This window comes from Takifugu flavidus, chromosome 10 (assembly GCF_003711565.1).
Source record: "Takifugu flavidus isolate HTHZ2018 chromosome 10, ASM371156v2, whole genome shotgun sequence".
NCBI lineage: Eukaryota > Metazoa > Chordata > Actinopteri > Tetraodontiformes > Tetraodontidae > Takifugu > Takifugu flavidus.
In genome coordinates this window covers 14,056,072-14,082,553 of record NC_079529.1, presented here as the reverse complement: position 1 = coordinate 14,082,553, position 26,482 = coordinate 14,056,072, and the positions used below count along the sequence as shown (strand labels likewise).

Sequence of the window (26,482 nt, the reverse complement as noted above, 5' to 3'; positions counted from 1 at the left end):
CAAATGAGACCGTAGAGACAAAAACTGCTCTGTAACTAAATCATTTACAAATTCAGGAACTTGTAAATGGGGTTAACTGAGGGCAACTGTGCTGTTTTTTCTCTTAACTACAGCCACTTTAGTTCGAATGGGTCATTAGCACCGCAGGACACATGGGCAGCCTGACTTGCTTTTGTTCTGATCTCTTTCATTTTACTGCTCAAACTCCTGGCATAAACTAAGCTAAACAATAATGCTTTATTGTTGTTATTTTTCTCATTCTGCCAATTTAGAAATGTGCTTTCAGTTTTAATTGAAATGATGAATTATTAATAAACTTATTAATTATAATTAAAATAGAAAAACTTTTTCCACTTTTCACAGTGTGCATGGGTGTGCTAGTGCACACCCTAACTTTCCTCTGTGCCCCCAACAGAGGAAAGTGAAATGGTGAAGAGCTTCAAAAGGTTTAGTTAAAGGAGGCCAGACATTCCTCTGAATTCCCTTTGGAAAGTCAGGGGATCTTTTCTGAATTGCAAATGCTTGAGCAGCAAAAAATACTTGATGTATGAAAATGCTTTATCAATATGATTAACATCTAAAGTTTGTGGAATCTGTAACGTGTTCTACTGAAACCCCCACCTTCTTTTACATCCCCCACTTTCCCCTTGCAGTAACAGGTGGTCCTTGGGTGACTGATTGAATAAGATTCAACAGCTGCACAAAAGACCCCTCTAGTGTTCTTTTGAGTGGGTGTCCCCTCTCAAGCGTGCCGATCAGGCCTCTGGCCCAGCCCCCACCTTGGCAGATGCTAGGAGCGCTCCACAGGTGGTTGGAAGACACTTCGAAGAAGTTACTTAGCAAACATTCTCTTGTTCCTGGAATTAATTTCTCACTGAAAAACCAAAACAGATCAGATCATGTGACGGTACCTTTTTACTGGGTGGACTAACCTGTTAACACATCATCAAACATCAATCCCTCAAAACAGAAACCTGGCCGACAGGAAAATCCAGTGTTGTTTTTACAATTATTCATGGGAACCTTAAGACTTTATAAATCATAACAGCATCAAGCATTGGTAGGTGCAGCATGTGTATTGGGCCTCATCCTATATTAATTTGAAATATTTAAAACATTTGTATAATCTACAAAGAAATGTTGTAATGCCTGTGTGTTGTGTTAACTATAAAATGGTAAGTAAAATTTATTTACTGTATCTTTTCCATGCTAATATATGTGACATTATGTTTGATCGACGTTTAAATAATGAGTCAAGAACACTGGTTAAAATGTTGAAGAAGATGTTCATAATTTAAAAAGTTTTGCACTGAATCTGAACTGTGACCTCCTGTGGCTACGTTTTAATGCTGAAAAAGGGGGAGAAACCAATAAGATCTAACGGGAAGAACCTATTCCATTAATAGCGATAAATTAATTTGTTTTCTTAATATTCCAATAATAACAATACAACAGAGAATATAGCCATATTATATAATTATCTCTGTCCATAATATCCTTAATTATGGATATTTGCAAATCAGTAAGTGCAGGAAGAACAACCGCATCCCCCTCTCCGCGATGGTACAGTCCGTTCCAGAGGCCGGTGAGAGAGCATCAGACGGGGCGAAGCATCAGCTGTGGCGTGTCAGACGCACCAACTTCCTCACTCTTCTCCGCTTTCTCACCCCAAAATTCCCCCAGACGCCGGGTTTTCTCTGGCGCACACCGGTACCGGGACCCGGGAACGCCTTCGTCAACAAGTTGGTACTATTTTAATTGCGTAGCGTGTTTGTGCTGTTGCTTTTTTTTTGGGAGTGGGGTCCTCCTCCTCCTTTTGGGGTTTGCTGCCCGGTCCATTCAGGACATCGGACGCAAGAGTGACTCGACCCCCTCCTCCAGCGCCAGCACTCTCCCCGAGGAATGAGAGGACTGCCGCAAAGAAATAGGCGAAACTTGCATGTTTGAATGAACAAAAGGACTGAAAGGGAGGCTATTGCCGCCGAAATGGAGGAAAAGACTCTGTCAGCAGGAGCAGCAAGTAAGTCTTTCTGAACGTTGGTCCCGCTGCTTTTGGGAAAGAGGTTGTTTTTTTTAAATAAATAAATTAGATGCTTTGCTACGCAGTTAAAATAGCCGCAAACACCGTCTCGCCTTGTGTGAACTTTATATTTGCATGTCTCCTTGTGTGGGATGAGGAAACCACAATGCGATTAACCTAAAGGAACAGAGTTTATTTTTTGGGAGCCGAATCGTGAATAATCGGTCCGGAAGTGCGGATCTCGGTACAATCATAAACCTAACACCTGCATATCGATATGAATTTTGGAGTTGACAAAAAGATGAGTGGGGGGGGGGGGGGGATTTAAATTTATACTTGTATTTCTTAGTCGTCTTGTTCTAGCTGTATTTAGATTGTTGCAGTTTTTTGAGCCCAGAGCAGAACCAACTGGGTTTAACAACGCAAAGTGCGGGAGATGAGGTAATGTGAAGAGCAGCACCCCATCCCCCTCCATATGGTATGTTTAGCTCACTCCTGACATGATGCCGTCATACGTGGTGTGGCATCCTCCTCCAGCTCCTCTTCTGGCTGCACTTTCAAGTGCAGAAGATGGTCGTGTGCACGGATGCAGCCGTTCTCCGTCCCTGCTGGTGCAGAGATCATATGGTGGACATTATTGCCCCGACCTCACTGGATAGAAGCACACACACACGGAGCCAGAGCTGGATTTATTCAGTTTATCTGTCAGTGTCAGATCTGTTACACATACACTTCACTGCTAATGTCTGCTCTTTCCAAAACACACGTCTCAATTCGAGGAAAATGTTGGAATTTATCTCAAATGGGAGGTTGTAAAGGTGCATGGCATGCGGAATCTTTGTGTGGATGTTTTGGCTGCTTCTGGAAATAGAAAGGGGACACACAATGTAATCACTTCCTGCTGAGAACAGAAGACGTCCTCCCAGTTTTGGCTGTGCAGGACAGGCGTCTGGAGGGTCGTCAGGCTGTCGTCTCCGAATAACATGAGGCTCATGGGCTGTTGACTAAATGGGCAAAAGTAGTCATAATAAGAAAATGCACCTTTCTTTGTGTTTCTTTCCACCGTTTGGTAAATGTGGGGGTTGGTTTTGTTCCATCCCCACAGAAGGTGAATTTAAGATCAATCTCTTAGCTTCATCCTAAACCGGGACCTTCCCTGACCATTTTACTGGTACTGTAATTGGATTTGGGTAGGAGAAAGAGGCTTTTGACATAAGACATTGACCAGCTCCAGGAAATCCATGTTGTATAACTTCCAGATCAGCCTTCAAACAAGACTTGGATGAAGTGTAAAGGGAAAAATCTCCATTGTTGTTGAAATATGTGCTCCAAAGGAAGTTCCGCTTGGACTGGAGCAGCTGAATGCTGAGTTTAGCTGCTGTAAAGCTCTTGTTTCTGTACCTTTTCCCTTGAACACTATCATAAATTATTAGCACAACACATTATTATTTAGGATGTGTAAAGAAGATCACTTACACACCTTAAACACCATGAAGCAAACGTATGAACCTTCGAGGTTGTTATTTCTACAGCTTTGTGAGGACTTTGTTGAGCTCAGCGTTGTTATACCTGACACGTTTTATTGTTACACGGTAAATATAGTCAATATGACAACAGCAAAACAATTCTGTGTATAGCAAAAAGCTACGCCTCGTCATAATTAACACAGGCATTTTGCTGAAGCAGTTAAAACTGAAAGAAGATACCTGTTACCAGAACTATCGTAGCACTACAGACAACTATAGCTATCAGATTTCTATATCAGTGTATGTAACTTCAGTGAAGGGATATTTTAATTGCATTTTGTAAACATTCTCTTGGATTCAATTAAAGTATGAGATTAAAGTGGCACACTTAAAATAATTACTGATCAACCCGCATTTTCAAGATAAACCTTTCTTTTGCTTTAATGCTTCGTCAGAAAGTGCCATTGGTCTAGAACACTGGGGGCTTTCCAGCTGTTTCATGTTCAGATATGTTCAAAGCCTCCATCGGGCACATTTTATACTTTGAAGAGAGTCTCCGTCTGAAGAGAGAAGGATAAAGAACAGAAGAATCTGAGTGCTGAGGATACGACTGAAGTCAGCTTTTTACGGTGACACCTTGGTTCCCACTACCGCACCAGCGCTCGCCCACTCTGTAGCACCCAGATGTTGAAATCACACCACTCAGCCGGACCCCGAGTGAAGCCCAAAGAGAAACAATGCGAACAACCCCAACATTTCACATTAACATCATCTGCCGTCCGTTCTTGCGCTCTTCTTCCAGGAAATGGGGGCTGTGGTCAATACCCCCATGCAGAAATGATCCCTCACTATAGAGTAACAGAGTAACCCTTAACTTCTGGATTTTTAAAAATAATTTTCTTTCATTCTTGAAAGGTGCTATAAGGTAGGGTCAGAGTTGAGCTTGCTCATAGTTTTTAATTAGGTATCCTTAATATGACAAGGACACTTTTGTGCTCTCGCAAATTAAATTCTTTTTGGAGTTATGATCTTGCTACATTGCTATATTTTATATATATATCTTCAGGCTTTTAACTCTGTTGATCCGACAATGGAACACTAAAAATCACTGGACCTGATTTCCTTTGCTGTCAGTCACAGATGGACAAGAGCTTCCTGGACCTGACCTGCAAGATAAGAAAGAGCCGCCATCTTCAACTAGCCAAGTGCCTTTGAAACCACTTATTCCAGGTGCCTGAACATTTCCACATTATACTTAGTATTACAAAGTAGGTATTGCCAGAATTGTCTCTTCTTTGAAATTAAAATGAAAGAAATGGCTTCATTTCCCCAAGGCAAGGACACGGGCAGCATTTCAACCAGTCCATTATAGTCTTTCTTTGACAGTTTCAAATTGTCAAAGTCAGGAAAGCAAATTTACAGCAGTGTGGAACCAAGAAAATGACTTGGGGAGAATCAGTGGGAGAATGTCACAACTGTGGCATCCTGTAATAACGGCTCCGTTTGAAAAGGTCCAGAAGAATGTGGACATGTTTATTGTGGGTTTCCTTTTTAACCAATTTCCTTTTGCTTTAGCTGTGAGATACGGGATAAAAGCAGACATGTGGTGCGTTACAGCTACATCACTGAGCTGTTCTGTCTTTCTGTCTGGGAACGTTGAGGTGAGAGAAGTGTGGTTTGTTCCACTCACCTCTACCGAGTCTGGAATATCCCAGATGGTCTGAACTGTGCCAAATTTCCAGTCACCAGACCTGTTCTCTATTATTAGACCTGCTCACATTGAGGGGCTCTTATACTGTTAATAATTTGGTGCCTTCTTTGGTCCATCTCAGCGTTACGTTGTTACCTGGCAGCATAAAACTCAACATTTGACCCTGTTGTTGCCAGTCGACACACTTTGGAGCTTTGTGTGGGGAGACAAAAATCCAGTTAATGATAACGTTTGGGCGTAATTTTGTGTTGAACTGCAATGATTACTGCTTCGCACTGTTGTTGCACCAAGCTGTGTCTCTGAAAATAACCATACAGGGAGGAAAATACAAACAACAACTGTGAGCTGCCCCTGACAGTCAGGGCTCCTCCAAGATGTCAGTAAGGTATAAAGTCTCTCATTATGTGCTTTGATCGATCAAAAGGAGGCCACACTCCATTTTAGTTCACCACATAAACAAGTGCATTGATTCGAAGTGCTTTATTGACTAACCACAGATAATAAAACACAATATATGTGTTTCCTATTGGTGATACAGTTAAAAACTGACTTATAGTCAGTTCCATGATTGTTTGTCCATCTGGTTGACACTACATGATCACTGACAATCTGAATACCCTGTGACATCCCAACCCCCGCACCCACCAGTTGGATATAAGGTTGCTAGTGGAGACAGGACGACATGTTGGTGGATGATGAATGGCAGCCTGCGCAGCACAGAAATACCTCCTTATCCTCTGATGTCACAGTTTCATAAATTTAGCTTCAGAGCTGCTGCTTTTATGTCGATTCTTTTGCTTAAGCATATTTGAGGCAGTATAATAGCAGATCCAATCTTCAGGAAGCCATTGCCAGCTGAAATAAATGGAGTCTGTAATCTGTGCAGTGCTTTTGCTACTTAATGTTGGTATAGGAGAGGAAGCTGGTTGCCGTTAAATACCAGGGACTTAGGCCAGGTGATGGGAAGAAAGCTTCGGAGCCACTGACAGACACCATTATTCATCCACTTATTCACATGCCGTGGGGGAGTGCAGTCACTTTCCAAACAATCAGTATAAAGCAGAGGTGTTTTTCATTATACTCTATTATTGTATAATTAGTACGATTATAATTGTACTATTTGCAGATCCGAGGACTGATATGTCATAAAATTATCTGGGTTTGAATGCAGCTACTTGGGTGTGACCGAGAAATTAAACTGGATAAGTTTTCAAATATTGATGTAAAGACTGAGCCAAATCTTGTTTTTTTTTATGCAGGGTTCTGTGCTTTTTTGTAATCACTTGAGTATTATGGGTTTTGCACTGTTCCATCAGCTGAATAAGCAATTGCAGGCCTACACACATGCACACTTTGGCATGCAGTCAATGCTTGTTGTTTACACTGTGCTTCCTGTGTGTCTGGGCCCCATTGCCCTCTTACATCACCCTATTCGGTGCAAAAGGGACGCCACAGGACGAGGGTGTGATGGGTTAGGGGGTAAGCGATGAGGTAGTTCATTAGTCCCCTGGCTGATCCCAAATGAGATGCAGATCCATTCTCCCTCTGTTTGCTGAGTTCCTCTCTTTTTTTGGAGTAGCTGCCCTTTTCCCTTTGCAGTCTTTTGATTTCACGCGCTGAGTCTTTTGTTTGAACGTGCTTTATTTTCAATTTTTAACAACCACGAGCACCGTTTATCTCTGTGCCTTATCTCTGTTGGTGTTCTGCTGTTATTGGCTATACTAGCAAGGACAGAGAATATTGTACTGTACCGTTAAAGCTCTAGGCTTTATAAATGTTTCATTTCTTGTCCTATATTCTTACAAGATCTCAGGGAGACATTTAGCTCTGGGTGTTGCATTAGGAATGAGAAAAAGCTGTGAAAAAGGTGAAAATGATGTCTGATCGCATTCACGGAAACAATAATTTCAAAGCATTATGACATAATGACTGTAACAATTTCCAGAATCGTTCTGACGAAAGAAAACAACTGAAAATGTATTTTCGCTTAAAAAACAGCTGATTCAAACTTATTGGTCCTCACTGGCAATGTTGACTTGCTTTTTTTGATGAGCGTTTCATTGTCCTCAGTGAGATTGATGTTCAGATCATTGATGTCGGCTTATGTGGAGATAAAAGTGCTTCCATTTCATGTTAAAAGTACCTATTCCTTCTTGCTATGGATGTTTCCCCCCGATGAATATGTTCAATTTCTGTTTTAGATTCAAGAAACTTTATTTGTCCCCTCGGGGCAGGTGGGCAGGCAGGCAACATAGGGTAGGGCAACTTCAATGCATGTGGTTATTGCTTCAACCTAAGAAATCATATGTTGTAAGTAAATGGAACAGCCCTTTGTGGGAAAGGATTACCGGTAACCTCATCTGTTTAAGAGACTATGGAGCAGTAGCACACAGCAGAGCCTTTTAAACTGTGGGTATTTAACCTGTGCTGTTAAAATTGCACTACTTTTATCCTGTTCTGTAATGTAGGGAATACATTTTGGGATCAAAGGTGTAATCATTGTTTAACAGGCAAAATTCCACAATCTGTCCAATATAGCAGGCTTCTAACTGGATGATTGCTCAGCGACTGTGTTAAACACCTGCTGTTTCTCCATCTGCCACTGTGCTGCCACACTGTTTGTACCCGCATGCATGCAACCACATCTGCAGGAATTCGTTTTCTATTTTTGATGATGATCTTTAACTCCTATCATATTAATTTTGGATTAAAATGGTTTAACACCTGGAAATATTGTTTGTATCGTCAGACCATTTCTCTGTCCAGCAGGCGGCGTATTTCTGAACCTCCGTCTTGTCCCTCGGCTCCTGTCCAGACAGTTTTAGGTTTCCGTGCTCATCATTTTGAGTGTTACCAACACTGGAGTGTGTCACATTCTCATGCTCCTCATCTTTGTAGCTCCAATTCCTCAGAGTATGGCCATCCTTCATTAGTTATAAGGTAAGGCCATACTCATCTCTCACAGTTAATAGCCTACTTGTAATACTTCCCTATAAGTATCTGTGGGGAAAAACGCACCCTTTTGGGAATTATTTGAAATTTATATTATATGTATCATATTTTTTTTGACAATTCTTAAAACATTTGAAAAAGGGGTCGAATGAAGGTACAAAATGGAGGCAGTTGTAACTGATTTCAGGTTTTAGTTGCTGAAAAGCCACAGGGTTTTTGACAGAGCACATTGTGAAATTCTTTTGTTCACAACTCATCAGTGGGTCCAGCTCTGAGCCATTTTTCCTCCCACAAAGCCTAATTTTGTTACAAGACTGCCCTGAACCTATTCCAGTATTCATCATCTCCTTTCAGTTTATCTCACTACCGCTCTACCTCCTTCCTTTCTCCGCTCACTGCCATTGCAGTGTTTTGGCTGCAGTCCCGTTGCCATGAAGAGATCACAACAATGGCCCCTCTCTGTCAGAGAACATCGCAGCAAGAGGAATGCTTATTTAATGATGGCATGGTGTAACAAAGGGAAACACACTGTCTCGTCTCGCTGCTGAACATTTTTATATACTACACTTCTCTTGGGCTGTCAGGCATCAGTAAGCAGCGCAGCTCCCAGGCTGGTGACTGAGCCTCTCTACGAGCCTCTATGAGTTGTGCTCAGACAGTCTGTGCAGTGTGGCTCAGTATCTCACGGAATTCTTCCAAGCGCCTGTAGTCTCAGTCGTGAAAGGGTCGATCTGTTTGTTTGCTGGCAGCTATTCACGCAGACCTTTGTCCACCTCGCTGACTTGTTAGTCTGGTGATAATCTGATTCTTTTTTGCAAGGGACCAGAATGTTGGGAACAAAAAGCTATATGGTTTGATTTCAACACAGTTTCAATGGCTTCGGAAGCAGGATGGGGAATTGTAAATGCTATAAAAAGCTCTCATCTGCTCTTTTGAATGGTGCGCAGCGTTGGTCTCATTACTTCTTTTTGCATTTCCATGCAAACTATTAAACACTGAACAGCACAGCATTTGTATTGTAAATCCACACTGCAGTCACTGCTCGAGTGGCACACCCGCTGCGGTTCAAGCTGTTTTTTTAACCGACATCTTAATAATTTACAGCTTGTTTCGTCAGTGTTTACCTTCAGAGACTGTGCAGAAGATACTGTACTTCAGAGTGCTTAGACAGGGAGTGCTGTGAGGGTACAATGATGAGGGGACAAAGCCAAGTGTCCCTCCCATGAGAGTCTTTGTGTGGGCCTTAAAGCTTGCACTAACTAATGTTTGAGTAGACGATTCAAGCAGCAGCTTGCCAAATGTGAATTATGGTGCTGTGACTGAAGCTACAGGGGGAACTCTTCTTCCAATACAAAAACACTGAAAAACTGACTTTACCTTCAATCCACTAGTTTATTATTATAGAGAATGTAACTATGGTTGCGCGAATAGAATGGTCACAATCCCATAGAATAATTACAGTATCAGGAGCCTAATGCCACACTCATGAACTCCACCCTTCACACTTGATATGTGTATCCACTCAGGAAGTTTACATCACCCACTGAACTACCTCATAGGCCTGGATTTAAGAGGAATGCAGATTAACTTGTTAAGTTCCATATTTCTACACGTGTCTAACCTTTTGCCTTCTTATTTACTCTCTTGTGTTTTGTTCTGTCTCCCTTTTCAACTAGCTTCGCACTCGGATCTAAACACACGTCCAGCGAGGACAGAGCCAGAGGGGGAGAGCAGCCCCCCGGAGTCAGAGCGACCCCAGAGAATGGAGTCTGCAGAAACGAAGGATGTTGAGCAGAGATTATCCTCCCACACAAAACCTGATGCCGTTCCACTGTCACCTGTCTCGCCCGCATCGTCCGTTCCTCGCTCAAAGCGCAAAGAAGGTAAAGGAGTTGTAAACTGGATTGCATTGGTTTACTTTTAACGCAATGGAAGCAAAATTTGCACGATATGAAACAGTTCCTGTAGTGTGCAGATGCAGTCTGCTGGAGGTAGGTCAGCTCTCTGGAGGTAAGGTAATTTTTTAGTGTCTGGGTAAATATGACCACATCCTTTGAGACTTGAAGCAACGCCAAGTAGAGGTGCTTTTGCTGTTTTTTTTTTTTTTTAATCATCCAAACATGAAATCGGCAACTATTTGAAAAGATTACAAATTGGATAAAATATTTCAGTCACAATGGTGTTGATAAAGAAAACACCCCTCTAAAATAAGGACAAATGAGGTTTGTATGTGGCTAGATTACTATAGATGAGCTCATAGATGAATCTCATCTATCCACGTGGTTATGATTGAGTCACTAATGAAAGTTGGCAAGTTCAGAGAAAGAAACCCATTTTAAAGAATGCTGCCAAGAAGGCATTTAGCTTGACCTGCTGGCAATATAGAACTGCTATACCACCATTAAACTCCTTACAGATGGTGGCTAATAGCACATAACAAACTCTAAGGAACAAGTCTGAGGGGCTTTTGTAATGTAAGCCTCTTTTCCCTCTCCCCTTTATTCTTTATCCATTAATCCCTCCATTGTGGCTACGGTCTTTATTTCCTGAGCATGAGGTGGTCGGGATAAAATCCCAAACTGCTTCCTAAATTGTAACCATACCTTCATTCTATTGAGTTGCAAAGACGATTCTCTGTGGTTTATTAGTTTGCATTTCATTTTGTCATATTTCAAAACCAAAAGCAGCATTAGATTCTCAAAAGTGTAAGCTACTGCCTTTCCCTGTTGGTGATGTACCAGGTGATTATTAATAGCTTTTTATAATCCCATTCTTCCTGGCTTCTTCCATGTGTCCTTGTTCCATTTTGTGTGTAATAGGCTTCACTGTGCTGTAAACAAAATTAAAGAGTTGAGGATGTCATTAAGATTATAACTAATGCATCTATGGTGAATTGTAAACACCGGCACATGCCACTCACCACGGTGCACGTGTGTTGTCCACTCGCCTGTAATTATCAAAGCGCGTGAGGAGTCGTTCGGAAGAACGATATTGGACAGATTGTTTATGGCCTGCAACTTATTTTTAAGGGACGCGTGAACACTATTTTCACTGCGAAAGTCTTCATTTAGCCGGGTTGCATTGAGTAATTGTTTAGTTTATGCAGAAATGTGACTAAAAATCTATATTATATATCAGAAAGGAAACAATGTATTATTTATCTTGTCAAACTGTCCATTAGAAGTGTTAAATGATAAAATGCATGCTGTTTTTGGGATGAAGGGACTCATGTCACATCTGTCTCATCTCCTACATCTCTGTATTTTTATTACATCCCAGATGTCAAAGAAAGACAGAAGCTTGCCAAGGAACGGAGAGAGGAAAAGGCCAAATATTTTGGTAAGTGCTGGAGGAGAGCTCCCCCTAGTGGTAGGGCCGAAGCAGGCGGTGCTGAGTTTCCCTTGTGTTAAAAGTGGATTGACCCCAGGCTACCAGTGGCACCCACATCTTGCACAGGAAGGACAAAATTGTAGGAACTCAACAGGAACACCGCATTTTACCAACCTCAACCTCTTTGAACAGGGTTTTCTATTGTTTCTCTTATACTATTGTATCATTTGTTTTCTTGATGAGTGTCTTAATGCACTACAGCATTAAGTGTGTGTGCGTAAAGATATTTCACATATAGGCAGTTATATTGAGTGGGATTTTTTTTAGCTTTTGCAGTGAGATGATTAACTGCTGTCTTGGTGATTTCCTGAGAATATCATCTCTTTGCTGTGTTGCATCTCTCTTTTGCGCTTTTCTTTTTTAAAAACACATGGCTGACACAGTGTCTCACACGGGCCGTACACTGCTTTGCATGATTGACAGCAGCCTCTGTCTTTTCTCTCACTCCTTTCCCCTGCAGAAGAGCTCAGCATTTTACAAGGTAAGCCACCTTTGTGTTTGTGACGGTGGTGGTGATGGTGGTGGTCATTCTGTCACGTTTGGATTATTCATCTTAATGACATTTACTAGATTTTAATTGGTCAGTACTCCATGAATGCCTCATTAAAGCATTAGGACTCATTAAATAACCTGACTTGTGCGGACTTGCTAGTTTGAGGAACCATGTCCTTCTCCATTTAATTCCATTCCACAAATTTATGACATGAAAAAAGAAGCCTCCGTGCTTAACTCGGTGTGTCATTTTAGAATTGGCCTTTATTATTTTTGCTGATCCACAGATTAAAACCAAGGGACTTCACAATCCTAATGTTTTTTTTGGTTTTTTTAATCTCCTGTTCGATACATTTTGTTTCTTGCAAACATCATTTTGCCACGGACTGATGCAGTAGGAGCGTCCTTCATTCGACCTTTACTCACGTGTGTTCTAGCTGCCTGTGAAGACAGCGGGATTCGTTCTCATGTTGAAAAGCTACTAATGTTGAAGTCTTTCAAACTGGACATTTTGAAATATCTGATTCACAAATTTACGTCTAAGCTATTTGTAAAAACACATCTTAAATAATGTAAACAACTTCTGGACAATCACGCGGTTCTTTCTGCAACTTTCAAACACGGTGGATGAAGAGGAAACACAAAACGCAGAACGTAGCCTATTTTATTTTCTCTTGGCGTATTTCATTGTTTACAGAAAGTATCGAAGGGTGATTGCTCTGCTTACACTCGGGGCAGCCATCTTTGTAAGACAACTCGGGGGTAGTGAGGAACGTCCGACTTTCTGGATAGGAAGTCTGACCTCGGGGGGCGTTCTAGCTGAAACATTCTACTTGGAACCTGGAAATTACGACTTCCGACAAATGGAAATCAGAAATACCTACGTGTCTAGTAGAAATTGCTGAAGTGGTATCCAGTTATACTACATTTCATTAATTTCTACCTACGTATATTTATATTTGAGCATGTAATTTATGCTTAAAATATGCCAGTGAAACTCAAGTGCCATATTTCAACCCCTGACTTTGAATTCACATTTGATCATCCGAGGATGTCTTCGACAGCAGTATTCCACCCAGACAAACATCCCAGTGTGGATCTGTCTAATTAAATGATCTCACCAGATGGTCTAGGATGATCTAATACTTAGTCAGGCGTAGATAAAAGAAAAGATCCTACTAATGCTCGTGTTTACGATACCAGCTTAGCAGAGATTTTTTTCAACATTCACCAGCAGTGTTACTAGTTAAGTCTTAAAAACATAAAGCATCAGTCAGTAATGTCAGGAGATAATAATGATAGCTTTTGTGTGCATGTATGATTTACATTTTCTGCACTGAGGACATGTAGAGAATGTGCAAAGCTCCGATCATTCCTTACGGGTAATGCTCTCGTCCTATGATAGCATATAGGAGGCATCTAGTACTGTACAGCAGATTTATACCATTGGAAGGTGAATCCATGGTTTACTCTATATTGACGTAAACCAGCTGTAATTATCTGAAACAAATTGCAGCAGATGCCTTCTGTGCTGTAAGTAACAACCTCGCTGTAACAAGCTGAGCCGTTTCCTGCACATAAATGGGCTTTCTTCAAGCCCATGGCACCAATCTGTCACTATGATCCGAAATCCACAACTAGTTGCTTTTGCGTGTTAAAAGACGCCTCGCTTCCTTGTAAAGGCTGATTTTCCATGGAGGGTTGACCGCAGTAATATGGTGAGTTGTGTACACAGAGGCAGCTGCATTTTATGGCATCCTTGAATGGGAATGACACAATTTCCATATCAAAGCGCGTAGTTTATTGGAGTTGACAGGAGAGACTTGATGCGATTAGAGTGCTTCAAATGTGTCCCCAGTACGATATACTTGACATTGTGCAGTATTGTTTGAAAAGTCAAGTAATTGAATTTATTTTTCCAAACACAAATCTTAAATGAAGGGAAGGGCAATATGATAATATAAAAAGACTGAGAAAGGAGAATGATCTCCTTTGTGTTGGTCAAACGTTTCCATTCTAACTTTATGTTCTCACCTTTCTTAGCTGCTAAAAAGACGCAGTGGCTGGAGAAGGAAGAGAAGGCACGGCAGCTGAGGGAGCAGCAGCTGGAAGGGCGGCGTAGGAAGCTGGAAGAACAGAGAATCCAGGCAGAAAAACGACGAGCTGCCCTGGAGGAGAGACAGAAACAGAAACTGGAGAAGAACAAAGTAGGTCTTGGAGAGAATAATGTTTTAAAATGAAGAATTCTTCAAGTTCTATTTATACCCTGGTCTGTATAGTGGACATTTAAATAAATATATCCTGTGTGTTTTCTTGTCGTGCCTCCAGGAGCGCTATGAGGCAGCCATTCACAGATCAGCCAAGAAGACATGGGCAGAAATCCGCCAACAAAGATGGTCCTGGGGGGGGACACTAAGTCAGAACTCTAGTCGAAAAGAAAGTGAGTGCTCTTTTTTCTAATTTCACTATGCCTCCTGTAGCTAATAAACCAAATGATAAAAGGGGAATTGAGCTCATTAACAAGATGCTTTGCAGCATCAGGCAAAGGTCATCTCTGGATGCCATTTTTGTTTGTGAGTCAAAGCTCTGGGTTTTTCACATCAATCTTCGGCCTTCATGTGTTATCCTGTGATATTAGCTTCTCCATCTTTGTCTTAGCAGGCTGTCTGTCTCCTAACCTCACTTATGGGTCCTTGCACTTTGCTAAGCAGTGTATTGATCGCACAAAGTGGAGTTGAACTCTGATGCTTTATTCCAGCACTTGCAGGAAGGAGCATGCTACCGTTGTTATTGTATCCCTGCACTGACTGCAGCAGTCCTTCACTCTGTTCTGTCTCTTTCTTATCCAATCACCAGTGGAAGTAAACAAGTGTGATCACTCTGCAGTGGAAACTACTGGAGCTTTCTGGACATCAGTTTTTCCCTCAAAAAGAAAAAAAATCTTTAAATATGTAATCTTCAACTTCTGTCTGTGTGTGTATTCCTACATATATAAATACATCACACATCTAAATGATTATGTGATGCCGCGGTGGTTTGAGTGAATATTACTAAGAGTGCTCCCGTGGAGTGCTGTACCCTAAAGCCTTGTGTTTTGTTACTGTACAGTATGTACACAGAAAGGACATGGTCTGGTTTGTCCATTTCACCAGGTAATAGCTTTCCACTGTGGGTTGCTGTGCATTGTTTCTTGGCCTGATCGTAAGGCATGGCGCCACAGACCTTCCCCTTCTTCCTCTCAACCATGTGACCTGTGTGAACAACTGTGTGGCACTCTCTTGGCTTCTTAGGCAGGTGCTCTCTGTCAACGGTCAACCTGCCCAAACACGTGGACTCTGTTTTAAACAAGCGACTGTCCAAGTCCTCTGCTACGCTCTGGAACTCCCCCAGCAGAAGTAAGGAAACATGTGGAATACCCCCCCACTCCCCCAGTGTCCATCAGTCAGCCACCATCAATGCCTGAGCACCCGTCCATCACTTGTCTGTTTTTCAGTTCTCTCCCTTTCTGATTTCAGCCCCTGTTTTGTGCTTGATGGTTGACAGCTGTCCCTTTTCCATCTTCCAAATCCTCTATTTTTTTCCCCAACAGATGTTCGGTTCAGCTTTAGTTCGATGTGTTGTGCATGTCTGTATCTTACTAATGTGGGTTATGTACCAATGGTCGCATTTCATTATCCTTTTTGGTCATTGTCTAGTTGGCATTTGATATGCTTGCTTAATCAAGGGCATCTCTCTTTTTCCCCCCTTTTTTTGCTCGCTCTGATTGTAGAATACCAGAGAAAGGATGTCCTTTATACAGTATATTAAATAATTGGATTGTTGGGAGTGATTTATAAATTCTTTATCATTTCTTTTCATGCTCCACATGAGTTCAGCCAGAATCCTAATTGGGTCACAGACGGTGTGGTTCTGCAGAGGAGGAGAAGCTTCCGAGTTTGAGAAAAAAGTGAAGTTGGTGAGGCAGGGAGTGAATCAGCAGTTTTTATCTGCAGATAATGTATTCCAATAACTCCCCCAGAGCAGGTACTGCTCTTCCATGCCGCTGGGAGAAACCACAAGATGGGCAACTACTCTGTTCCAAAGGTTGCTCTCCTTTGCAACACAGTCACACACACCCTGAATATGAATATTTATTGCAGCATCCTCTGTTCTTTTCTCCTTCAGTGACTCTAGGGTGTGGTTAAAAATAACTGACTAACTGTCTGGGCCAGCATTTTAAGCAAGGCCTTCTTTCTTGGGTGGTACCACTACAGCACAGTCTTTGGGGGGAATCACATGGGCTTCGTTCATTGTATAATTTTCAGGTCTTTTGGCTTGTGTGAGCTTTACTACATGTAAGCCATGACCTGAAGTGGTTCTTCCTTACTGGATTTTGGTGATTTTTAACTTTTGGTTAATGGGGGTGAAACTACAAACCATGATTTTAAGGCACTAATGTTCCTCCAATGGTTTAATTAGTATTCAGGGCTTGGTAAATCATCATTAATTAATCTCCATGCTCTAACTGCAGCCCGCAGCCTTGCTTTGAGTCCCTGGGAGAGCAGCATCGTTGACCGGCTGATGACGCCAACGCTGTCTTTTCTCGCTCGGAGCCGCAGTGCTGCCAGCGTCCTTAATAATAGCAAAGATGGTAGGAAGTTAAAAGAATTCAACTTTTTTTCATTTTTGCAGCAAAATGATGTAACGTGTTGTTAACAAAACTGCTAATAACCACCAGGCTCTCCGCTCTGTCCCCGTTCGGCCTCAGCCAGCCCTCTGACTTTGTGCCCCCACCAGCCCCACCACCGTTGTTCTGACCGCTGGAGAGTGACGTCCAGCACCCCCGACATCACCCAGCGGCAACACAGGCGGAGCTCTACGCCTGTAAGTTTCAGCATTTGTCACCATGATGTGCTCAAAGTTGCAGTTACTGTAATATAAAACTGACCTGACTTCTTTTTATTTTAGGACCTTTTTAATAAAGGTCTTTGAGCCTAGTTCAATAAATGCCGAACTTCAGGAGGTTTGATATTTGGTGACCGTTTTATACCATTGTCTCATAAAGATGGATAAAAACAGAAAAGAAAAGAGAGAAAAGGAGCGTGAGAACGAGATGGAGAAAAGTGCCCTCAGTAAAGAGAAGGTGCTGAAGAAGAGACAGTCCCTCCCCAGCATGAGACACAGACCAGATCCAAGGTAAAACACTTATTTACAGTGCTTTTTCTTTGTCATTTGTATTTTTAGCAGGAAAAATAACAAATGTTTCAGTTGAAGACCAACACCACACAATATTAATTTTACAGTAAAAGTAAATTAGATACGAGTATTCTTCAATCATATTTTAAGAAGGCTTAAATTTTTGATTTCAGCTTCGATTCTTGGGAGGGTTACTTTTTCCCAGTATAGTAAATACTGGTTCTAAATAATCAATCGAGTATTTAATAATTTTTTAGCAAAAAGGTTCCAGATCTACTGTAGTTAAGACATTGAATGTAGGTACTCAATGTTAAAAAGTTGATGACACATTTAGTTCAATATTCATACATTTTAGAATCATGTACTTTAAGCCTTTTCTTCTTTGTCGTTTGACCGTTTTATCCCTTTCGGGGTCACGGGGAGGGTGCACACGAGTATTTGTGGGTTCGGTACGTTGCTCAAGGGCACCCCGGCAGTGCTCTGAAGGTGTTCTGGCATCTTCCCCTACTAAAACAGTGAAGCTGCCTTGCAAATATGGTTATCCTCAAATTCCCTTGACCAGCGGCGTGTTTCTTGTCAGTCAGTGCGAGTGTTTAGGTCTTCGTGGTAGTATTTCACGCTCTGTTTGAGACAAGGTTTTGAATGAAAGATCCCAGGATGAGTGGTCATTTCCTTTTATACCCTCCAGACTGATGACATAAGTGTCTTCAGAGGACGATAGAAAGGGAGAATAAAATGTCTTTTTACCAAAGGAAAAGTCGTGGCTGTCGGCTGCCAGTGCCAGAGGCTAGGGAAGAATATTCTTATCCATAATGGATTCCTCTCCCAGTGTTGCCAGGTTGGGATGCTGACTGATAATGCACTTAAGAGTGATGTAGTGTTTGAGTGCTTTGTCTGTTTCAGACCCACGTGTTGAAGTCAGGCTCATTGAAAAAATATATCATTCTTAAACATTTGAACCTGGGTCTAAAAGGGTACGAAAAGTGTATAAGGTCTCGCTGGTGGGTTCTCCACTACTCTGAAAACAACTCCATCCTTCCAGTCTCAGTCCATTATCAAGACGACCGTCATCCCCGGCTACGGCCAAGGGTAGACCCGCATCCCCCAGCCCTGCTGCTTCTCCCAGACCTCCATCCACACGGGGAAGCCCTTCCACTCCGAAAGCTCGACCCAAAAGAGCTCGGACCCCGGCCAGGGTAGACCACCGGACCTCCTCTCCTGTCCAACTCGAAAGAGTGAAGGAGCCTCGCAGGGCTGCTACACCAGAGGAGAGAAGAGGTGGGTACAACAGCAGTTCTTCAGGAAAAAAAAAGAAAGAACATCAGTCCAGATTTCCATACTTCCAGTTCAAGACGATCGGCAATTGAACCTCCATTTGATGGAAAAACAAACTAAATGTAACTGATCCGCTGTCATGACCAAATCTAATCGAATACATTTATTCAAAAATAAAAATAACTGCAGTATACTGTACCATACATTTATTATGATTTAACAGCAGATATGTGCTGTTCTGTCATCTGTATTTCCTTTGCTGTACATTAGGGTCCCCTGTGGTTCCAGCCGTTGTCACATCCTCACCTCCAACGTCCATCACCCCAGTTAGAAACACTGCAACCTCCCCTGAGCCAGCTCACTCGACTCCCTGCGTAGCTGCAGTGTCACCTGTACCCTCAGCTAAGCCCATGGCAGGTACCAATAACCCAGAGGAGGCGACTCGCATCCTGGCAGAGAAACGCAGACAGGCCCGAGAGCAGAGAGAGAGGGAGGAGCTGGAGCGCCGTGAACAGGAGGAGAAGGAGAGGTTTGTATTGTGATCGCCCGTTTGGCCAGTTTTTGGCACCTGCAAAATGTTTTGTCTTCCTGATATTTACCCTCTTGCCAGCACAGCAGGCCGACATTGAGGAAAAAAAGAATTTTCTCAATTTTGAAAGAAACTTCACCCAATTTATTATTTACAGAGTTTGAAAATATTTAGGATTTATTGGTAGATTGGATTGTCCTTATCCTAAGCCTCGTGTCTAAACTCTGCAGGTTACTAAGAGAGGAAAGAATAGCGAGAGAGGCTGAGGAGAGGCAACGCAGAGAGGAAGAAGCCCGTGCCATGGCAGAAGAGCAGCGACGGCGGGATGAAGCTCAGCGCCTGCAAGAGGAAAAAGAGGCTCAGGAGAGAGCCAAAGCTGAGCAAGAGGAGAACATACGTCTGCAAAAACAGGTTTGGTTCTTGTCGATGCCTTACACTAGATAGCTGATAAATGGGCACTTCGAATGGATCTTATCTAAAGCACTAGGTGATGCGACCATTAGCACCAATGCCGGCCACACAAAGGCAGCCCTTTTCTGCCCCCTTGTGGCTTACGATAGAATTAAATTTGTGGCTAAACATGATCCATGACAAAGGTTTGAGTGGCATTGAAACTCTGTTTAAAGTCTTATGTCTTATGAAGCTGCAAATATTGAAAATAATTTCTGCTGAAAACGAAGTGAACGTGAGGATTTTTTTTCAGCCCGCATATTAAAGCTGTCTCTGTTTCCAGAAGGAAGAAGCTGAGGCTAAGGCCCGGGAGGAGGCAGAGAAGCAGCGTCTGGAGAGGGAGAAACACTTCCAGAAGGAGGAGCAAGAGAGGCTGGAGAGGAAAAAGGTGGGGCGAGACATCTGTCCTTAGGCTATTGCTCTTTCAGCCAAAAGAAAAGCACCTTTTTTATTACAATAAATACAGTGGAATGTTTCAGTTTTGGTGTAGATTTTAAAGTTTAAGATCCCCCCCAACACCCAAAACCTGAGAATTTGAGCCGAGCTCCAAACTATATATTTTTTGGTGAAATTTACCATTGACCCCTATTTTTATCACTTTTTTTAAATCCAAATATAGATTTTGTTTTTTCAGAACTTGTATGAAAATCGCTATCATCCATTCGTCACCCACTTCTGCAACACCCATTTTTCATCTTCTTGTGCATCACGTTTGACATCCTTGTGTAGCAATAGTCCAAAGATGTGTCCTTTAACATTTTATAATGACACCGAGTACAAGTCTGATACCATGAGTACTTTTTCTCTTAATACATCTCATATGAAGCCTTGAGGTGTTTTAGCAAGTTACTAGTATTAAATGAGCTGCTCTTCATATCACCTTTTGCAATAGTCTGTTCATCTGTATTAACTTACCGGTAATAGAATTCCCAAACCGGTGACGTGTTCATAATGGGAGCAGTCATGTTTGTGTCGGGAGCACGCTATGTTTGTCTGACTGGGATGTCGCACGTATGACGTTGACAACACGGCACCGCCATCTTCTGGAAACAAGCACTGCTTGACTGCTTTTAACCTTGAGTGTCGGCGGCTGTATTGGCAGGTATCGGGCCTATCCAAGCTCTATTTCTCAGTATCAGTACTCGCCCATCCCTTCTTTTAACAATTAAGCAACGTGGAAGGTAGTTCGGCTGGGGGTCAGAGATGTGTAAACTGTGTTCAGGTCAGTCAATCCTGAGCAATCAGTAAAAACGAATTGAAATTAGTTTAATCTCCAAAGTCCTTGGCAGGGTGGTGATGTTGACTGTAAATATCCATGTCTACTGTAGAGTTATGAGCTGGGAGTAAATGCAGGTTGAATTCTGATCTTGTATATCAGTAGGTTTGAACAGGTTTTTGGCACAGTGATCTGGGGCTACGGTCCCATTGAGGCATTGTTGCCACGTTAGGTCCAAAATATTACTATTAACATATTAAAAAGCAAAAGGCCGAAAGAGTTGACCATGAAATGAAATTGCAGATTTATCATCGGCCAGTTTAACAGCAAATGTTATCATAGGAATTCAGACAGATGGGGCAGATGGTTTAAATCATGCTGAGAAGCCTCAGATCAACTTATAAGGTAAAAGAATGTGATACTGAGTTAGAAGCTTTGAGAAACTTCATGTCACATATGAACTTGCTTCATGCCTTTGTTTAGTTTCACTCTACATTAAAATCCCATAATAACGCTGCCAAATTCTTTTATGCATACAAATGAGCGGTGGAGATTGATTTGCGCTGTGGCCACACTTCATGCCTTTGCTCTGTCGTGACTGTCCGACCAGCCTCCTCTCGGGTTCCAGCCGAACCCACTTATGCTGCTTCTTTCCTGCTGATTCATCCTTCGACCTGGAGCCATGAGGGAATGATTCACTAAAGATTTAATGGCCCATTTGAGAGGCAAAATGGAGACTTAAAACCAACTAGAAATCTGATTTGTAATAAAACCGTGGCTCCAAAACAAGCAGTTTTTTGGTCAAATCAATATTTAAATCTAAACAGAATATACTTTGTGTCTTTACTCAGCGTCTAGATGAGATCATGAAGAGGACACGCAAGACGGATGGAAGTGACAAGGTGGATTTGGCCTTTGATTTCAGCAATTTCAGAGAAACTCATTTCCCATTCTAAAAAGACTGAAAATCTCTCCTGCCGTTACAGAAAGAGGCCAAGGCCTCCCCTCTCCCACACATAAGCAGGAAGGAGGCAGAAAGCAGCAAAGGTAAGCAGAACATCCATCTCAGCTCAGCTTCTACAAGAGATCCTCAGTGGCCACACAAGCCTTTAATCTGCAGGACTCGCGCTGGTTAATTGTCAGTTCTGAACAAAATGGATGGCCTGGCCAGCTGCTTTCTCTGTGTCCTGCTGCAACTGGAAAATCCCAACGTGAATCTCAGCCTAACTCGGGCTCATGTTACTGGAGATGATCTCATTTCTCTCGCAGATATTTAAAGCCAAGCTAATATCTTTCCTCTTTACATCTGCCATTGGTTAACATTGACTAAACCGTTGTGGTACTTTTATTGGTAGTTCCCATGAGCGTTGCGTTCACAGCAGCCCATTTTCTAAAATGTTAAAGATAAGCTCTGTATTTTACGCAGCTGTGCTTGGGGGATTTTATGTGACCCGTGTGTATTCTCTTGTTGTCTGAGCTGTGGGAGAAAGAGTGGCCACACATTAACAGCTTACATCTATCACAGCACATTACTTCTATTGTAGGCTTGCAAAAAAAAAGGAAAATAAGGCAAAAGGCCATTATATTCCTTGACCATGTTAAGATTTTCCAAGGGAAAACGGTCAGATTTCCAAAAGGGGTGGCTTTCTTCCTCTCTCTGAGTGGCTGCTTGATAAGTTTGGAGTTTTCAATTCATTTTTAAAATATTCCTATTAGTTAGCATTTCCCAACTTCTGATGATGTGAACACGTTGCACATATCTGGGCCATATTTCTCCTATATTGGTATGTAAATAATGAAGCATAAAGCTGCAGAGGCTCCTTCTTTAAGATTTCTTGTCACACTCTGCAGCCACGTTAAAAACACCAAATCACTGTGGTTTGGAAAAATCTGCTGCTCAAGCAGGAAGTTAGCCATCCATTGAAGTGGACGAAGGCCTGGCAGTGCTGCTCATCCAGGGGAGGGAAGTCTGATTCAACCACAGATGGCTCCTCAGCCAGACTGAACCAGACAACTCCAGATAGAGACAGAAAGAAAGAAAGAAAGCCCTGCATATGACAAATAACCAGAATATCATCAGGGACCATCGTGGTTGGCTGATTATATATGGTAACCTTGGCTGTTTATTGAGTGAGACCAGGTTTACTTTGGTCACATTTGACTTTTTTTCCTTTAGGGTCAGCAGATTATCTGGTAAATTCCGAGGTCAAGCTGCCAAACAACAAGGCCGAGAACGGACAGACTAACATCAATGGAAGGTAAAGCTGCTGATGTCAGACCACCGTGTTTACAGTCACGCTCGAGCTACAAAACGCGCCAGGGGCCAAGAACCTCAACAGCAAATGTGCCGACTCGCGGTTAACGTTCGCAACAACGCGAGGACGATGTGGTCTCCTGAAATGATGACTTAAACGCAATTTCTGGTGCATTTGTCGGCGCCGTGACTGAAGCGGGAGCGGAATGACTCACCGGTGACTGGATTGTCATAAAATAACCGCGCTCTTCTCCCTCCCCCAGCCTCCCAGTCCAAGTGGTCAATGGCATCCAGCCCGTGAGACAAGAGAACGGTCTGTCCAACAAAGGAGACGCCGCCCACTTTGAAGACATAATTCACCTCAACAATCACGACAACACCACTAATGGAGCGCGGGAGAAGTCTGAGAGCATGGCTACTGAGGCCATCCTCACCTTTGAAAGTGAGGATTCTTTCATGAAAAAGGCCAGCCCCATGAAGCCTCAGCATGTTGCAGGTAAGGAGGTTCAACAAGATCCTTTCCTTCCAGCAAATAAGAGGCCCCTGGTTGTTTTGGGGTGGGGGGTCTTACACCTGGACCTTATTTTACTTTCAGTCACCACGCTGCAAATAGCCAAATAACTCACATGAAAAAAGCATCTTGTGCTTCATGCAATCTTTGGTGGGGTCTGAGGCAGAATCTTGTCTCAGCAGTGTGCACGTGTGAATGGAGTAACAAAGGAACACTGTGAAGTTCTTCAGATCAAAGCAGCTGCATTTCCCTGAGTGGACAGGTGGACATTTTGCATGGCAGCCTGTGCCATGTGAGGTCTATAAATGCGAGTGTGTGAATGTGTCATGTTGTAAATTGCTTATGAGAGGCTGGTAGACCTCAAAAAGCACTGTATAATGCAGTAGCAATACTCTATTGTGGCCAACCTCGCTAGTTACTGTCCGCTGCCCAGTGCATTCAACAATGCGGACAAATTCACATTGTCATTGTTGGCTACCGAAGCTGCCACAGCCTTTAGCACTTTATCCGTCCCAGTTTGTCACTACAGTCGCAAAACACATAAGCACCTGTTTACTTCTGTGACACCCAAGTGTCTGTCATCTCTTTAGGGGCGTCACGGGTAAACAAAAACAAGCTACAAACAAAGCATGCAGGTAAAAAGAGAAAGTCCTTGCAAAGATCAAATTTAAACCCCAGATTATTTAAATCGGTAACAAGAGAAGCTAGCCTGCATTGTAGGCGGGTACAATTTACAAACCAATGCTGTTGTCCTTGGCCTGTATGAGCTGAACTCGATCCCCACAGTGGAGTTTGACAGAGGGAAGAGCGCACACCTCCTGAAGTATAAAAGCTATGGAAGAGGTGCTCGAGTTCCACTCAGAAAGTGAGGGGAAGGAAGAAAATACGTGGAAAGTGTTTATGTTGACAGCTTTAATTCAGCAGCTCTGCTGATTTGAGTCTGTACCCAGAGAGGAATTCCCAGAATGGCCAAGGTGATGAGGAGACCCTATCCACAAGTTTGTCTCTGCCAAGATTGTGGAAACGGGACTCCAGGAGCAATAAAGCACCATATCACTCTTCACTTAACACCATCCAGTGGCAACGTCAGCAGCATCCCTGTTCCATTACTAGATCAGAACCTTAACCTGATAGCCAGAAAACACAAATACAGATGACGGATACCTTTGCCCGACCCCTTCGCAACCCATCTTTGCCTAGTCTCAGTGGTTTCAAAGCACAAACTATCTCTCACCTCATCTTCACTCCCACAAATCTGGATATTTGAGACATCTTTGACTTCAGGAGGAATTTACGACGAGGGCTATCACTGGAAATATCGACACGCGTGTCCGTTTTAATGTTACTGTGTAATTTCATCGGGGGGTCGGTGTATTTTTAATGCCGGAGTTTATTTAATGCACACACTTGCCTGTTCTTTCACATCTGGTGTTGTCACTCAGGTAAGTCCACATTACACCTGTTTTACATGTTGCCAGCATTTGATTGGAAAGAGGCTCCATGGAGTCGGGGTGTCTCGCTGTCTCGTGTTGGGCATCTTTTGTAGTTAGTATTGTCACCAGGTCAGAGGTGTGCAGACCATGTCATTACTCACACAACAGAGCAACCTCGTGTTTGGGCTGCACACCTGATTGTTTTGTGTGTTGATGAGTTTGAATTGGCTGTTGACCTTGACCCTTTTTGCTCTCTGTCTTCCTCACAGAGGTCCTGTGAAATATTCTGGTGTGGAAGCGCTCTTCGACTGGGGCCGCTGACCTTTCCCAGTGCTGCTATCAATTGCACGGGGGAACCCTGCGACCCTGCCAATCACCAACCCTTTTCTGAGCCCTTGAAAGCAAACACGCTTCAAACGTGGGTCACAGAAGATAATGACGCTCTGGCACATGAGAAGACATAAGGGACGGGAAGGCGTTGCATGCAGAGCAAGGACGCAGTGTTAAAACATCTTTGGGGCACTGCTTCCACGCACCTTGATACACAAAACTATCTGTCATTTTAAATGCGAAAAAAGCCCTTTTCCTTTGGTTATTTAACTGAAATGTAACTGTAAAAGACTGGGTACATTTTTGTGAATAATGTAAATTTGTTTTGTGATGCTAAAGGAGGAACGGTTCTAGCATTTTATGTTAATTCACTGCGCGTAGGCTTCTTCAGTGAAAGCCGGGCTCCACACTGCCTGGTATATATAAAGAGCTCTAACATTTTTAGTACAGTTAAACCAGAAAAAGTTAAGATGTAAATTCACGTGCTTCAACTTCTTCCCATGTGTAAACACACCACTTGTCTCAGCTATTACTGATTGTAAGCAGAACTGGATATAAGAGTACGTTCAACCTTGGCAATTAATAAACCATAAATCATTTGAGGGTAAAATCCTGAAAAACCAGGATTGCCTATGCTCAACTGTTTAAGATGGTTTTATTTCCCATGTGCAGCCATGACATGTGTGTGTGTACACTGTATGCTTTAATTATGATGTGTGTTACAAGGCCAGTGGGGGAACCTTAAATCTTATTAAAACACATCTGTTGTCTTTATCTCTTTGTCAAATGTAATATTTCACTGGGTTTCGGGCAGTTACTGCTAGACGGCTACAATAAATATCACAGCTCTCCTGGAGTCGGCGCGGAGGATTCTGACTCCAGATATTCCAAAACCAGACTCCAGCGGTTCAATGCTTGATCTTCACTTGCAAATGCTTTTTCCCAGTGTTTTGGTTAAGAGGCTCAGTGGTATTTGCGCCTTTTGAAGGGAAATGCCGAATCCCACTGGACGTCGTGACAGGGCGCATGTTAACCCCAAGAAAACGGATTTTAGACGGCACCAGATAGCTTTCCTGTTGACATACCGGCCATACGAGTTAGCTCAGATGTCCATTTCACTTTGAGTCTCCCTTTACAAAATCCCTACAGGGGGTACATGCCATCCTATCTGCCCCCGCCGCGCGCACTATATCCGGGTAGCCGGGTACATAATTTGAAGCTGAAAGTCATTGCAGCAATAATTTATTTCCCCTCAACCAAAGACTAAAAAAATGCCAC

General features: G+C 42.6%; 1 protein-coding gene across 7 annotated transcripts; it reads left to right on the top strand.

The window, feature by feature from the left end:
- Nucleotides 1–1,489: 1,489 nt before the first annotated feature.
- On the top strand, nucleotides 1,490–25,978 carry map7d1a (MAP7 domain containing 1a). Of its 7 annotated transcripts, none has more exons than XM_057045159.1 (20): nucleotides 1,608–2,020; nucleotides 4,627–4,716; nucleotides 9,826–10,032; nucleotides 11,429–11,488; nucleotides 12,000–12,020; nucleotides 14,075–14,238; nucleotides 14,360–14,471; nucleotides 15,322–15,426; nucleotides 16,542–16,661; nucleotides 16,749–16,894; nucleotides 17,076–17,206; nucleotides 18,249–18,484; nucleotides 18,752–19,010; nucleotides 19,241–19,421; nucleotides 19,744–19,848; nucleotides 21,528–21,578; nucleotides 21,663–21,723; nucleotides 22,853–22,934; nucleotides 23,194–23,426; nucleotides 25,144–25,978. In XM_057045159.1, exons 1-20 carry the CDS (start codon nucleotides 1,948–1,950, stop codon nucleotides 25,152–25,154), a joined length of 2,448 nt encoding a protein of 815 aa, XP_056901139.1. In that variant the 5' UTR covers nucleotides 1,608–1,947; the 3' UTR covers nucleotides 25,155–25,978. The 7 variants fall into 7 exon arrangements, with proteins under 7 accessions (XP_056901135.1, XP_056901136.1, XP_056901140.1 ...); XM_057045157.1 differs by having other exon boundaries at nucleotides 4,621–4,716; XM_057045155.1 differs by lacking the exon at nucleotides 4,627–4,716 and having other exon boundaries at nucleotides 1,490–1,742.
- Nucleotides 25,979–26,482: the final 504 nt, after the last annotated feature.